The sequence below is a fragment of the Rhododendron vialii genome, chromosome 6a, assembly GCF_030253575.1.
Source record: "Rhododendron vialii isolate Sample 1 chromosome 6a, ASM3025357v1".
Taxonomy (NCBI): Eukaryota; Viridiplantae; Streptophyta; class Magnoliopsida; order Ericales; family Ericaceae; genus Rhododendron; species Rhododendron vialii.
The window spans coordinates 13,380,938-13,397,357 of NC_080562.1; the positions used below are offsets into that span (position 1 = coordinate 13,380,938).

General features: G+C 43.0%; 2 protein-coding genes across 2 annotated transcripts; one reads left to right on the forward strand and one right to left on the reverse strand.

Moving 5' to 3' along the window:
• The first annotated feature begins 1,525 nt into the window (after positions 1-1,525).
• LOC131328412 (uncharacterized) lies at positions 1,526-2,098 on the forward strand. The gene has a single exon (XM_058361359.1). It carries the CDS (start codon positions 1,526-1,528, stop codon positions 2,096-2,098), a length of 573 nt encoding a protein of 190 aa, XP_058217342.1.
• Positions 2,099-13,875: 11,777 nt separating this feature from the next.
• On the reverse strand, positions 13,876-15,649 carry LOC131328413 (uncharacterized). Its single transcript, XM_058361360.1, has 4 exons — positions 15,464-15,649; positions 15,092-15,340; positions 14,705-14,815; positions 13,876-14,637 (listed from the first exon to the last, which is right to left on the reverse strand). Exons 1-4 carry the CDS (start codon positions 15,647-15,649, stop codon positions 13,876-13,878), a joined length of 1,308 nt encoding a protein of 435 aa, XP_058217343.1.
• Between the last annotated feature and the right edge of the window lie 771 nt (positions 15,650-16,420).

Here is a 16,420-nt window from a genome sequence, read left to right on the forward strand (position 1 = left end):
ACACTCTAAAATACAAAGTAAAAAATGCTAACTCCGATCGTAGTTTCGATTCTGATTCCGACTCTGAGTCTAGCTTTTCATATTTTCAAACAACCAAGTCCAGCAAGGAAAACCTAGTTAAAGCACAAAGGCATGATATTTATTTTGAATTTGACTCTAAAATGTCTCTTGACAATTTTAGCAATGAGAAGGAAGATTTAGAGTATTTCACTTTACCTATGATTAACTGTGTGAATTTTGACAATCCAATTTTTGAGGAAGAAATTCCAAAAGAAATTCTAGAATTCATCGAGAGAGAAGAAGAGAGGCACGCCAAACCTTTTTCTAAGGAAATAATCACAGCAAACGTAGGCTCTGAAAATGAGCCCAAATTTGTTAAAATTGGCGCAACATTTTCTTCTCAAGAGACTGAAAAACTAATCCTTTTGCAAAAAGAATACAAAGATGTTTTTGCCTAGTCTTATGAGGACATACCTAGAATAGACCCCGAAATTATTCAGCACAAAATTCCCCTCCATCCTGATGCAAAACTAGTTAAACAAAAGTTAAGACGTATGCGTCCTGATTGGATCTTAAATATAAAAGAAGAAGTCACTAAGCAAATCAACGTTGGTATTCTCATAGTCACCAAATATCCTCAGTGGGAAGCTAACATCGTTCCAGTACCAAAGAAGATTGGGGGAATCAGGGTCTATGTAGATTTCCGAGATCAGAACAAGGCAAGTCCGAAGGATGACTTTCTATTACCACACATAGACGAACTAGTGGACAATACCGCAGGGCATGCATTGCTATCTTTCATGGATGGGTTTTCTGGGTATAATCAGATTCTGATGTCTCCTGAAGATAGAAAGAAGACCACCTTCACCACGCCATGGGGAACTTATTGCTACTGAGTGATGCCATTCGGGTTGAAGAACGCCGGAGCCACTTACCAAAGGATGGCGACAACATTGCTGCACGACATGATGCACAAAGAAGTGGAGGTATATGTTGATGATATGATAGTCAAATCAAAGGAAAAGGAAGGACACTATGAACCACTTCAAAAGTTCTTTGAGAGGATTAGGCAATACAAGCTACGTCTTAATCCTCAAAAATGCACTTTTTGGGTAACTGCTTGGAAGATGCTAGGATTTCTTATCATTCAAAGAGGAATCGAAGTAGACCCTTCCAAGATACAGGCTATCATGGAGATATCACCACCAAAGACAGAGAAGGAAGTAAGGAGCTTTCTGGGAAAAGTGAAGTTCATCAGCAGGTTCATCTCCAAACTCACAGCCACCTGCGAACCTCTCTATAAACTTTTGAAAAAAGATACAGATTTCAAGTGGAGCCAAGACTACCAACAAGCATTTTAAGCAATCAAAGAATACCTTCAGAACCACTTATGTTATCACCACCCATCCTTGGAAAACCATTGATTCTGTATCTCTCAATAACAGACACATCCATGGGATGTATGCTAGCGTAAGAAAATGATGCCAAAATAGAGTGCGTCATATACTACCTTAGCAAAAAGATGATGGACTATGAAACAAGGTACACTCCCTTGGAGAAAACCTGTTGGAGGCTAGTATGGGCCACAAAGAAACTAAGGCACTATCTATTAGCACATCCGGTAGTCCTGGTTTCTCGTTTAGACCTAATCAAATATCTTTTCGAGAAGCCAACACTTATCGGAAAGCTGGCTAGATGGTTGTTATTGCTAGTAGAGTTTGACCTCAAGTACATGACAAGGAAATCAATGAAAGAAATGGTTGTGGCAGAATTCTTGGCAAATCATCCTGTGACAGAGGCCGAGGCAGAAGACTTCATGTTCCCAGAGGAAGACATCTTATTTCTCCTTGGCGACACCTGGCAGCTTTATTTCGATGGAGCATCAATCCAATGTGGATATGGCATAGGGATATTGCTAGTTTTCCCAAACGACTCTCATATTCCTCTGTCATATAAACTGAGGTTTGAAGTCACCAACAACCAACCTGAGTACGAAGCCTGCATAGCTGGAATGGAGGCAGCCATGGAACTATGGGCAAAAAGGGTAGAAGTCATTGGATGTTCAAACCTAGTGGTGTCTCAACCAAGAGGAGACTAGAAGGTTAAAGAAGACACGCTAAAACTGTACCACTTTGTGCTAGAAGCTCTAATTCCACAATTCGACTCTGTTATCTTCACACACACTCCACGAGTGAGCAATAGGTTTGTAGATGCACTAGCCTCTATAGTCAAGATACCTCTAGGGTTCCCAATGCGGCCGTTAATGATCGAGTAAAAGGTCAATCCAGCATGTGAGTGCACTTTCACTGAGGAAAGTAAGGATGATGGAAAACCATGGTATAAGGACATGAAGAAATTCTTGGAAGAGGGAGAGGATTCCTCCGAAGCTACCTTAAATGATAAGATGGCTCTACGAAAGTTTATTGCCTGATTCGTAGTTTGTGTTGGAGCACCATATCGAAAAGCAAACCTAGGCCCCAATCAACTTTGTGTCACAACAGAAGAAAGCCAAAAGGTGATGAAGGAAATACACAAAGTAATTTGTGGGCCGCACATCAGTGGTGCAACAATGGCAAAGAAGATCCTACGTTAAGGATATTACTAGACTACGATGGAGGCCGACTGTGCTAACTATGTTCGCCGATGCTACAAGTTTCAAACTCACGCTAATCGCTTGCGCATTCCTCCTACGGAATTATATAGCATGACATCCCCTTGGCCATTCTCCACCTGAGGAATAGACGTCATTGAGAGTATAAATTCGAAAGGGAAATACAAGCACCAGTTTATCCTAGTGGCCATTGACTACTTCACCAAGTGGGTAGAAGCAGCTTGTTATGCTACCCTCAAAGCTACTCATGTAGCCAAGTTCATCCGCACCAACATCATCTATCAATATGGTGTACCTCATGAATTCATCTGTGATAACGGATCTCACTTCAAAGGGGCAATGAAGAAGCTTTTCACAGAATTTAGCATACAGAATCATCGATCATCTACATATCGGCCTTAAACCAATGGAGCAGTTGAGGCCGCAAACAAAAACATCAAAAGGATTCGAAAATCCTATTGGTACCGATGGTACCATAGGGAAAATGCACCGACGGCCACCGGACGGCTGATCCGAGCCGTCCAAATATTTTAAAAAATAAAACCGAGTGGGCCTACTCTAGAATCAATGGCATCCGAAGTGTGTAGGGTACTTGATCTGAGCACCCATTTTTCGTCTATATATGTATATACGTGTATATACACGAAAAAGGGGTTCTCAGATCAAGTACCCTACACACCTCGGATGCTATTGATTATCGCGCAGGCCCACTCTGTTTTGTTTTTTAAAATTTTTGGACGGCTCGGATTGGCCGTCCGGTGGCCGTCGGTGCATTTTCTCTACGGTACCATCGGTACCAATAGCAGTACTCAAAAGGATTCTGTGGAAGACTACTAACATCTACACAGACTGGCCATAAATGCTACCCCTGGCACTATGGGGTTATCGAACAACTGAAATGACTTCAACTGGGGCTACCCCCTATTCCCTAGACTACGGGATGGAAGCTGTCTTGCCTGTCAAACTGAAACTACCATCACTAAGGGTTTTGGCTGAGACTAAAATGATCGAAGATGATTGGGTTCAAAACCGCTATGATGAGCTAGCATTACTGGATGAAAGAATGCTAAGGGTGCTATACCATGTACAAGAGTATCAACACCGCATTGCATGAGCATTCAACAAAAAGTTGAAGCCATGGGACATCAAGGTGGGAGATATGGTACTCAAAGCAATCCGTCGCCACATTTCAAACCCGAAAGGCAAGTTTAAACCAAATTGGGGAGGACCCTATTTTGTCAAATGCATACTATCTGAAGGAGAAGCATACATTGCAGACTTGGATGGGATGAAATTCTCAACACCAGTCAATACCGACAAGCTGAGGAAGTATTATCCCTGAGAGACGCTCATTGGGCCAAAAACCACAAGTGTGGGCGGACCCAAGCAAAACTTAAAGCAGCCAGCTAGGTCGAAAACCCGCAAGGGTGGCTTAGGCAAAAACTAAGGCATAAATAAAGAGCTCGCTAAACTGAAAATCCGCAAGGGCAGTTTAGGTAAAATCTAGAGCACAAAAGGAGAGGAAAATATCTGAGTGAACCCTTGCCAAAACAAAAAACAAAAAAAACAAATCTTTTTGGAACTACGTTTATGGCCTGATTCCCTCCATGGGACACGTAGGCAATCTCTAGATTGAGATTCAGCTATTATTATCGCCATCACTTCCAAAATTTCTAGGTCTATCCTAAAGCATACTCACTATCAAACCATTGCAAAGACATTTTTTTAATAAAGCAACCAATGTTTTATTACTTCCAAGATAAAAGGAAAAGCAAGCTCAAACAATTCTTAATCTATGAAAGCTAGAATCAAACAAAGAACATCTTTTAAAAAAGCATAACCAATGTGTCAATCTATAGGTCTTTCTTCTCTTCGTACTTTTGTCTTCCAAAAGGTTTTTCTCCAACCAGCGCTTATACAAGCCCGATAGCTTGTCAGCAAAGTTCTCAGTGACATCTTGCATCACCCAATTCGGCCATAGACGAAGCACATTGTGACGAAGGTTGGCATCATGGGCCTTGGAAACGGCATACTCAGGATTGCCCAGCACCTTTGCTTGTTCAGACCCGAAATATCTTTGAAAATGAGCAGGAAAGTAGAAGGTAACTTGAGTAGTACCAATCACCGCAACACTTAAATGGCTCATGGTACTCATAGTCATGCTTTCAATGCCATACCAAGGACAAACCCATTGAATCTGATCACCCTTGCGAGTCTCCATCCATACCTTCCAAGCTGCCTTAGTTGGAAACTGTCTAGTCACACGACGCTCCATGTAGTGGTCCGAACTATCGGGAATCCGCTCTGGTGCATCCCATACCCTTAGTTTCTCAAATAACCATACCTGTAGAAAACAAGGGAAAATTGCGAAATGAGAGAACATGTGAGTCAAAACAAAAGAGCGACGAGTGGAAAGATGATTTGGCAATAAACAACTAAAGGAGTGAACCTGTAGTAACAAAGGATTGCCTGAGAACTGGGCTATTAGATTACTCTTCACTGCATCAAGACCCACCAAAGTTTCTGCTAACACTAAACCAGCAAAGCCTACACGATTACCAATCTGTTGGGCGAAATCAAGCAGCATAGAATAAACATGGCCAGAGGAGGGGTCGAGCAAGTAATAGTGGAGAAGATAGACGCATAGCGCATGAAAGCACGCTTTCTGTTGAGGAACTTAGTGATGAGCTTCAGCTGTACCAAAACGTTGAATAAGCTGTAGGATTTCCAACCTTCCATTCACTATGAAGAATCTGACTTCATATTTCTAAACTTGGAACAGAGCCTTCAAAAGGTCGCCACAATTAAACAAAGGGTTAGGGATGATGAGACCTTCTCTATCCGAATGACCCATAATGGCTGCATGCTCCTCGAAGGTAGGACACAATTCTTCCCTTCTAAATCGAAAAACGTGAAGAATAGGATCCCACATGCTAGTGGCTGCACGAAGAAAAGCAAAATTCACAAGAATTTGGCGAAGGGAAAAGAGGAAATCCATGCCAAAGGACTTAAAGAGTAGACGGTCAAGGCCATTGAAGGAATCCAACCACTGATCAAGAATTGGTTGTGCCATGGACTGCTGCTAACAAACTATCAAAATTCGTAGAACGCGTACTTATAGGCTGGGTCAAATTCTAGTCCGAATCGGAATCGGATTCTAAATCCATATTAATCAAGTCGGTCTCTCAGTCGGCACTTCGATATGGTGGCTGTAGGATCCATTCCTTGGCCCGTGAAAAATCAAGGCTAACTCAAAGTCAACCCCAAAGAAAACAAATCGATCCCTCGACCGCCAGAATAACCCATTAACAGAGAAGTTTCACGATTTTGTCTAGTTCATTGAAATACGAATTTCATACTAAACAAAACAACACAAATGCAGCAAGCACAATCACATATCAGAGCAAAAGATTTTATTTCATAGCTTTTTACATCATAAGGTGAATCATCCCACATTTCCTAAAAACTATACATCAGTTTCCTGTCAGACTAACCTATGCAGGGAGAAAATCAGAAAAAAAGAAAAATAAAATAAAATAAAATAAAATAAAAGAAAGAGAATAGGATGCCGAATCATCTGGTGGTCCAAATACTAGAGACCAGCTGCAAAAAAAGAAGAAGACACTCCTAGGGCAATGTATACTAGAGAAGTATTGCGGTGCAGAAGAGTCGTCACATGGCTCAAAAGGATCACCACATGGCCCAGAAAAATCATCATACCGCGTACAAGCGCCACCCCAGGAGTTCCACGTCGCAGAAGCAAGTCCCCCCATGCGAGGGTCCCTAATCAAGCATCAAGACAAGACCAAGAATGGCGCGGCATCCCTCCGCACATGCCAACCATGTCGGCATATCCCCGTCACTCGGGCCCAATGAAGAAACCGAAGGAAAGCAGAGGAATTCTCAGATGTGGAGAAAATGAAGAGAAAACAGAGAAAGGAGAGAAATGAAAATAAAATGTCGAGGTCGCGGCCTTTTATAAAGCTCTGGAAACCAAGCGATTACGCTGCCGAGACTTCGATCCTTTGGCCGAGGTATCCATTATTCGGTCGCTAGATCGATTTCCTGGCCCCCTATTCAGTCTCCCACAGCAGCATCAGATCTTGCTCAGTGCACCAACCCAAGCAATTATGCAGCTCTGGGTCTATGACCAACAGAGATAACAAACTAATCAGCCTTAGGGGCATCCCCAAGCAAATGGAATCTTAAGCACCGGCATTAAAGTCCACATTCTAGTCACCCCAAGCTCAAGCTCATAAAATCCAAAAAATCCCTACCTTGGCAAAACCCAAGCTCCACATGCTCATCAAGTTCATCAGCCTTACACTCATCAACTCTACGCTCAAAAAGTGCAGCAGCTCTAATCTTACTTTGCAGCTCTAAGCTAACCACCACAGGCAACTACACCCGCACTCACTCAGCAGCCCAAAGCTCATTATCTCAGCAGCACTACATGTCTCGCTACTTCACCAATCTCAGTGGGTCCACGCCTATGCTCATTGCCTCTCAACGGTTCTCAGCTCACTCAGTAGCCCCGAGCTCATTATCTCAGTAGTTCTATCTTAGCAGCTTCGTCCCTTGACATCACTACGCTTGCTAAGTCAAATTTGCCCATCGTCTCAACAGCTCTATGCTCGCTATTAGTAGCTCAACAGCTCAACTACTCAGCAAAGCCCTGAGCTCATCATCTCAGCAGTACTCGCAGCTTTATGCTCATCCAATGACTCCATATTTACTGTCTCAAACAGCTTAATGCCTTATGTTCACTGTCATAATCATTCAGCAGGTCTACGCTCGCCATCACCGCAGCTCTAAGCTCACCAACTCCATGTTCAACAGCTTTGTGCTCGCCAACCCATGATCACTCAACGGCTCTACGCCCATAGCCATCTCATAAAGCTAAAAGCTACTCAGCAGCTCTATGCCCGCAAACCCAGCGGCTCTACGCCCATTACTCAGCAGCTATACGCCCATTATTTCAACAGGCTTCATGCCAACATCCACCAAGATATCATCTGTTCTCAAGCTCTAAGCTTGAATGCTCAAAGTCCAACACTTTAAATGCTCGAAGCTTTTCGAATGCCTAACCACTATGTACTAGATGCTCAAGTTCTACACTTGAATGCTCAAGCTCTACGCTTGAATGTCCAACCACTACATACTGGATGCTCAAAGCCTATACTTTGAATAATCGGATTCTACTCTCCGAATGCTCGAGCTCTACGCTTTGAATGCTCAAGTCCTGAACTTGAAAAAAGCTCTACGCTTAAAATCAAACACGCACGCACGAGCCCGGGCACATATTGCATCACCATTGTCATCATCGAGTCTGCATCATACATCACCATATCCATTATCATATTTAACCACCATCATTACACATATACATATTTTGCATCTCTCTCACTCATGAAACAGGTCAATCCTGCAATCGACCGACTATACGCCTCGATTTTATTGATCGGTCCAGTGCCTCGATCCTCTGGCTCTACGTCAAAATTTATGATGGAAAAGTACCGTGCACAAACCTTCAGATTACAACCAGCTCTACGCCTCTGTTCCATCATATCAAGCTCTAAACTCTCAACTGGCTCTGTGCCCCAGTTCTATCACTTCAAGCTCCAACCTCCAAAAGCTCTTGTCATATGATTAATACCAGCTCTGCGCCTTGGTTCAATCACCTCAAAGCTCACAGCTCCGAATCCTCAAGCTCTCGCTTCATGATTACAACCGGCTCCGTGCCTCGGTTCTCTCATCTCAAGCTATGTGCTTAGATACTGACCTATGCTCCCAAATCTCAAAATCAGCGTCCAATTGTCTCCAGAAGATGGTTTGGATTCCACCCCAATTACATCAATTCCATCCAGCTCATTCGCAAGGATAGGCTACTCTACCGAACTACCCTCAGTCAAAGTCAGGATGATCAAGAAAAGCAAATGACTCACCCGCTGTGTATTGATCTACCCAAAAATTCTGAAGATGCTCTCCGCAAAAAATTTCTTGGCAGCCCCGCGCTCCTTTAACTACTCTCCGCCAAAATCTCAACAGCCCCGCGCTTCTATCTCTAACCCTCCAAACTTTTTATTTTCTTTATTGCCCCGAACTATGATTGGTCTGAATTTCCCTTTTGAAATACGTAGGCAGCCTCTCGGCCCGACCATAACTAAAACCTTTTTTAAAAACCCTTGGAATAGTGGTTCAACCAAATTGAAGTTGTATTACGGCTTTGACTCTTGCTTAAACATGTCTCATGACCCGTCTAAGTTCAGTTAAAGAGGGGCATCTGTAGACACTTCAATTTGGCCTAACGATTATTTCAAGTCCCACCTTGGGGACCATCCCGATGATGAATGGATACAGTGATTGCTGATTAACTTTTCGTGAACCCGGGGACTTTTGGTGAGTACTTTTAGCCACTTAAAGGACCCAATCCAGAGCCAAATAGCCTTTCAGACATAAATACAACATCCTAGGAAAATCTATCTTTCGACGGTAACATTGATCTCATAGCCTCAACTTCATTCTTTCACCCGTAAAACATGTTGCTTGAAAATCTCCCTAAGAGATTGATTCCTCAGCAGCCAGATCGATTCTTCAGTCGCCCAATTTATCCTTCGGCCACCAGATCTTTTGCTTGGCCGCCAAATCATCTATTTTTCAGATTCTGGAATGTTCTGTCAATCGTTTGATCTCTTCACAAAACCCTAGCAGCCAAATTTCTATGCGTTCGGGCTACATAAAGAGATTATGAAAAGAGATCTTTCGCATATATACTTCCCATTTGAATCGTGCGTTACAATTGGTTGGAGTGAGTCACCCCCATGCTTATATAAAGGAGCCTTTGGCTCCGAAATTAACACAAACAATACACCCTTTCTAGCCACGAAACTCTGTAAATATACTCTCTCATATCCCCTCTACAAAAGCCCTAACTTTCCGAAGGCAGCCGCGATCCAACAATCAAACCTCAAAATTCAAACCATAACCCTAGGGTTTCGAGAAGCAAAATCAGTCAATCACCCTCAATCCGAAGCAATCAAGCAACTGAAGGATCAAGGTGGTGAGGCCCAGGGCCTTTGGTTCATTTTATTTACAGTTTCTGCATACTAACCGTAGCATTTTAATTCTCTGTTAATTATTTAGTCTGGTGTGAGGAAGAACATCAGCTAGATCTTCAATCCATCGGCCGGTACATTGAACCAAGAGGATCTCTCAGCCGTGACATCCATTCACCGGCCGCGAGATCCATCTCCCTGGGACATCTTTTTTTGTTCTGTCTTTCTGATACATGTTTCAATTATCGTCTCGGCTCATCATTAACTGTGTACAGGCTAATTAATCAAATCTATGTGTTTAGAATAAAAAAACAAGCATGAATTAATCTTATGTCAAACAACTATGGGCCAGTCCCATGGCTGGGCAAACAGGGGTGCCTAACACCTTCCCCTTACTGTACTCTTGGCTCCCGTACTCGAAATCTCTACTTATTTTTCCTAATTTTATAAACGTGGTGACTCTGTTTTGATGATAACCGCTATCGTGTGGCGATGTTCCTAGTCATGGAAATATCCACGATCTTGGTTTATGAAGCAAACAACCAAACAAACAAACAATGATCAATCTGTATGGCGATGCCCGTTTGGGATGTGTCTACACTATTCTCGAACACTTGAATGTTTTACCCTAACCTTGAAATACTTTCCCTTACCTAACGTTATCACCGGAATTGAAGTCCTATTTGATCCGGGGCAATAGGTTGTGGATTGATGGAAATAAAAGGTTTCCAATACTTGTCATTCCGTTCATGAGATCGTGTGTCCACTATATAGAGCTTTCTTTTCGTGTCATCGTGTGCGGAGCATTTTTCTTTCACTTACATAACCTCCAACCGCACACATTGAAAGTATATAATATGCACCTTGTTTTGAGTGATTTCATTTGTTTAGTGCATTGAGTGATTTCATTTGTTTAGTGCATGACACGGTGAGATTTGAAGTCGTGACTCGGTCCGGAGAGAACTTTCAATTATTTTTCACTTGTGATCGAAGCCCTTGCTCACACACGCTAAGTTTAGGTGCCATGGTAAATTCTTATGACTTGAGTCTAGAATTGCTTATGCCCATCACCTCATTGTGATGACTTCATATTCTTTCCTTGAGATATCATTGAGCTATCTTATAGGTTTTCGAATTTCATGTGGAAAGGATTCATGGTGTTTTGTGGGTAATCACTGCTGAAAACTGTAACGACCCGCTCCATCTTTGTACAATATTGTCCGCTTTGGACGCCCAAAGCCCATAGACTTCCCAGTAGATCACCCATCCCTGGACTACTCCAGGTTAAGCACGCTTAACTGTGAAGTTTCTATGCGCTTTGGCCCGCCCTCATGGCTTTAAAAGGCCTTGTACAAGTAGGAGGGATCTTTCCTTATAAACCATAACTTGCCCCCTTCCGTCGGGACAGAGCCTGCCATCCTGTAGTACCGCCGGCTACCGGAAAGCGGGGTGTCACAATCTACTCCCCCTTAAAAAAAATTCATCCTCGAAATTAAAGTATACCTTCTGGTGAAAACAAATACGGATAGTTGGTGCGCATAGTATCAGCTCTCTCCCAAGTTGACTCCTCTATACCTCGATGTCGCTATAAGATCCTGACGAGTTTGATCGTTTTACCCCTGATATTCTTTTCACTATAATCTTGTATCTCGACAGGTTGTTCGTCGAAAGTCATGTCTTCATTAAGTGTGACCTCCTCCCAGTTGAGTATATGAGAAGGGTGTGACATATACTTGCGAAGCATAGACACATGAAAAACGTTGTGAACTCTGTCAATTTGAGGTGGCAGGGCTAGGCAGTAGGCAACCTCTCCAATCTTCTCCAAAATTTCAAATGGTCCTATATACCGGGGCGATAGTTTCCCTTTCTTTCCAAATCGGATAACTCCTCGTCGCGCCTTGATTTTAACGAATACATACTCTCCAGCTTGAAAGAACAGTGGTCTGGTCCTCTTGTCAGCATAGCTTTTCTGTCGGCTCTGAGCGGTCAAAAGTCGTTGGCGGATGATTTTGACTTTTTCTGTTGTCTCTCTAACAAGTTCTGGTCCCAATAGGCTTGACTTTCCTAGCTCGGTCCAACAGACAGGGGATCGACAAGGTCGTCCATATAGGGCTTCGTATGGAGCCATCTCAATGCTGGCCTGATAATTGTAGTTGTAGGCAAATTCAACTAACGGCAAATGGCGTTCCCAATTTCCCTTAAAGTCCAAGGTACAGGCACAAAGCATATCTTCTAGGGTCTGAATCGTCCTTTCAGTTTGTCCGTCTGTTTGTGGGTGAAAGGCTATACTCAAACGAAGATCTGTTCCCAATGCTTTTTGCAAGCTCTGCCAGAAATTTGACGTGAAGCGTGGGTCGCGATCGGATACAATTGATACTGGTACCCCATGCAGTCGTACAATCTCTTGAATATAGAGTCTGCTAAATTATTCCATGGTATCCGTCATGCGTACAGGGAGGAAGTGTGCTGACTTAGTCAATCGGTCCACAATTACCCAGATGGCAGTGTTGGATTTTGGTGATCGAGGTAGTCCTGTGACGAAGTCCATAGTAATGCGCTCCCACTTCCATCCAGGTATCGGTAATGGTTGAAGTGTTCGTCCAGGTTTTTGGTGTTCAGCTTTAACCTGCTGACAAGTGAGACATGTGGACACATATGCTGCTACATCCTTTTTGATTCTGCTCCACCAATACTGACGACGAAGGTCTTGGTACATCTTTGTACTTCCTGGATGTATGGCAAAGTTGGAATGGTGAAACTCCTTCAGTACGGCTTCTCGAAGTGTACCAATGTTAGGTACAAAAATTCGTTCTTGGAAACAGAGACTCTTGTCAGAGTCAATTGCCCATCCTACTGATGCTTTTCCAATTGATAGTTGGTATCTGATGAAATCACACTCCTGTTCAAAGGTTTGGGCTAACAAAATTTCTCGATGTAAAGCGAGTGTGGCAAACAAAGCAAAAAGGTATGCTCCTCTGTACTTATAGTAGGTTGAAGTCTAAACTCATTAATGGCTTCCATCATTTTCCATTCCTTGATAGCCATACTTGCCAACTGTCCTCGAGTTTTGCGACTGAGTGTGTTAGCAACTACATTGGCCTTCCCAGGGTGATAAGACAACGTGAAACTGTAGTCCTCTATGTATTCCATCCACCTCTTTTGCCTCATGTTCAGCTCCTTTTGAGTGAATAGATACTTCAAACTTTTGTGATCAGTGAACACCTCAAACTGTTCTCCGTACAGATAGTAACACCAGGACTTAAAGGCAAATACTACTGCTGCCAGTTCAAAATCGTGAGTTGGATAATTCTTTTCATGCGGTCTCAGTTGTCGGGATCCATAAGCAATGACCTTTCCATTTTGCATGAGCACAACTCCCAATCCATCTTTGGATGCGTCACAGTATACTGCATATCCCACATTCCGCTCAGGAATGATTAGTATGGGGGCGCTGGTCAATCTCTTCTTGAGTTCTTGGAATGATTTCTCGCATTCTTCGTTCCATTCAAACTTAACCCCTTTCTGGGTCAGTCACGTCATTGGTTTTCCCAAAATTGAGAAATCTTGAATGAACCTTCTGTAATAGCCAGCTAGTCCCACAAAACTTCTAATCTCAAACACCGTTGAGGGTTGTTTCCAGTCCATGACAGCTTCTACTTTGCTGTTATCCATAGAGATTCCTTTCTTTGACACCACGTGTCCCAAGAATTTGACTTCTTTCATCCAAAATTCGCACTTGCTAGCCTTTGCGTACAATTGATTATTCCGAAGTACTTGCAGTACGATTCTCAAATGCTCTTCGTGTTCCGTCTCTGTTGGCGAATATACAAGAATGTCGTCAATGAACACTACCACAAATTTGTCCAAATATGGCGTGAAAATTTTGTTCATAAGACACATGAAAACAGCAGGAGCGTTGGTTAATCCAAATGGCATCACCACAAATTCATAGTGTCCACAACAGGTTCGAAAAGCTGTCTTGGGTATGTCACTATCTCTAACTCGTAGCTGATGGTATCCAGACCGTAAATCGATCTTCGAGAAACAGGTTGACTCTCTCAGTTGGTCAAACAAGTCATCGATTCTAGGTAATGGATAACAGTTCTTGATTGTGACCTTATTGAGTTGGCGGTAGTCAATACAAAGTCTGAGTGTTCCTTCTTTCTTTTTGATGAATAAAGCAGGGGCTTCCCATGGTGCTGTACTAGGTCAGATAAAACCCTTGTCCATCAGTTCTTGTAACTGAGTCTTCAACTCCCGTAGTTCTGCTGGTGCCATTCTGTATGGTGCCATGGATATTGGTGCCGTGCCTGGTTGCAACTCGATCGTGAAATCTAAGTCTCGATGTGGCAGTAGTCCAGGTAGTTCCTCAGGAAATACGCCATCGTACTCGCACACAATGTGAAGAAGACCGAGTTCCATACGATCTATCTCCTCTAGCTTGACGCTTGCAAGCCAACCTGAAAGCTTATCATGCCACCTCGATCGGTGTGGGGTTGTTGCGGAGGGGTATTGTCTATCCCCCTTAAATTTGAGAGACGTACCGTCTAATAAATACACTGTCACCATCTTCCGATGGCAGTCTACGACAGCGTGATGCGCAGATAGCCAGTCCATTCCAAGTATGACATCAAAGTCTGTCATGTCGATTACTTGTAGGTCGACAGTTAATCTCAGGTTAGATACTTCTAATTCACACCCCTTACAGATTAATCCCACAGAAATTTTACCCCCTAATGGAGAGGTTACATGCATTGTTGTCCCTAGAGGTTCTATTTCTAGTCCAAGAGCAGAGACGCATGCAATAGATATGAAAGAGTGCGAAGCTCCTGAATCGAATAATGCTTGAACACAAGTACTATATAGTATAAGAGTACCTTGTATCACTGACGGGTCATTCTCCTCCTCAGTATCTTGCTCAGTGCCTTGTAAAGCAAAGACTTTTGCCTCCTGTTGGCTTGTTCTGTCTGCCTGCATTGTTTTGAAAAGGACGGGGTTGTTGCTGATTCCATCCAATCTTCTGTTGGTTCGGATTAACCGGATTCTGGTTCCCAAACCCTGACGACCGTGCTTGAAATTGCTGTTGTCCCCCTTGCCCAAAATTTCCCAATCCAGCAAGCTTTAGGCAGTTGTTCTTGAAATGACCTTCCTGGTTATAGTTGAAACACTTGCAGTTAGGGTACAGATTTCCCACCTGAAGTGAAATTTGGTTCTGATTTGGGTTAGGGTTCGGGTTTTTCCAGGTTTGAGCGGTTTGCTGTAGAGGGTGAGGGTTGCTTTGGTAATAGAGTGCTTAAGCTATGAAAGTCTTATTGTTGTTTGTTTGGATTGGTCCTCTAGACGAAGGGCCATTCTTCTTTTGCGCTTCCCATGTTGACCTTGAGTCAGAGTTTTCGCGCTCCATCATGAGTGCACATCTCACTACCTGTGCGTAGGTGGGGTACTCATGAGAGACCACACTAGTACGAATAGAGCGGGACAGACCCCATTCAAACTTCCTAGCTTTTGCAACATCAGTGGGTACTACGGTACTGGCATGACGTGCCAGTTCTTCAAAACGGGCAGCATATTGGGTTACTGTTAGGGAACGCTGCTTCAAGTCCATAAATTCTTGAGCCATGGCTTGTTTCACAGGTGCTGGAAAGTATTTTTCAAGGAAAAGGTTTTCGAACATCTGCCAGGTCATAGTTGTCAGATTATGAGTGGTCTTAATCAAATCCCACCAATGTTATGCTTCCCCTTGCATCTGAAAGGTTGCTAAGGCAATGCGACCGCCCGCACTAGTCACATTAAGTACTTCCAGGTACTTAGAGATTTGTTTGATCCATGCTTCTGCAGCGCTAGGGTTTGCTTCCCCATAAAAGATCGGAGGACGACGTTTGCAGAATGCATCCAAAAGTTGATCTCTACTCCTGGTTAATGGTCCGCGTTGTTGTTGTTGCTGTTGAGGGTTGGCGGCAGCAGCAGCAACAAATGCTTGCATCAGTTGAACTAAGTCTAGTTGTGCTCCTTGTCCATTGGGTTGTGGTCCGCTATTCTAATCATTGTTTGATTGGGCTCCGTTTCGTGTTCCCACCATCTATATACAAAATTTATTATTATTATTATTTTTGGCAGGGGGTTTTCCATTTTCATACCTAAAGAGCGTAATATAGTGACGAACGCAATAACACTGATGTGACAAAGCCATTTTTATTGATAATAATGAAACAAATTTCCATTGGGTCCTAACAAAACAAATGAGTACCATGAACATACAAACAAACAAAAAAAAATGAAAACGATACTACTATATCAACAATAGTTCTAGACTACTTATTCCTTGCTGATTCTAGTCATCTTTCATCCTACCCTTCGGTTCTGAGACAACCCTATTCTATTCATTGAATGGTGGTTCTTCTGGATCTTCATCCTCCGAATCTGAAGATATGTCGATGTAGACCGGAGGTGTGCCGATGGTCTGGAGTAATGAGATATCACGCACTTGGGTGAAGCTTGGCGGTAAGAAACATATGGTTGAGCCAAAACCTCTCCTCTCAATTTGTTGTACTCTGCATCATCTTGCAGAATCTGATATGCTTTCTGGTACTTCAAGATATGATTCCTTATGCGGTGGAACACCAATTGCTTCTGTTTCTCTTCATCAACAACCGCGGAATCCTCGATCACCTTCTTCATGTCGTATTTGATACTTTTTTCGGCTTGCCATGTCAGTCTCCCTTGGTGTTCACGTTCATCCCAAGGTTTGATATGA

Excerpts from the sequence above, each read along its gene's own strand:
- LOC131328413 (XM_058361360.1), bottom strand. The coding sequence starts at position 15,649 with ATGCAAGCATTTGTTGCTGCTGCTGCCGCCAACCCTCAACAGCAACAA. Across the intron at positions 15,341-15,463 it reads AAATCTCTAAGTACCTGGAA|ATGTTCGAAAACCTTTTCCT; the intron begins GTACTTAATGTG and ends ATGACCTGGCAG. Across the intron at positions 14,638-14,704 it reads GGTTTGGGAACCAGAATCCG|GCAGACAGAACAAGCCAACA; the intron begins GTTAATCCGAAC and ends AAAACAATGCAG.
- LOC131328412 (XM_058361359.1), top strand. The coding sequence starts at position 1,526 with ATGGACTATGAAACAAGGTACACTCCCTTGGAGAAAACCTGTTGGAGG.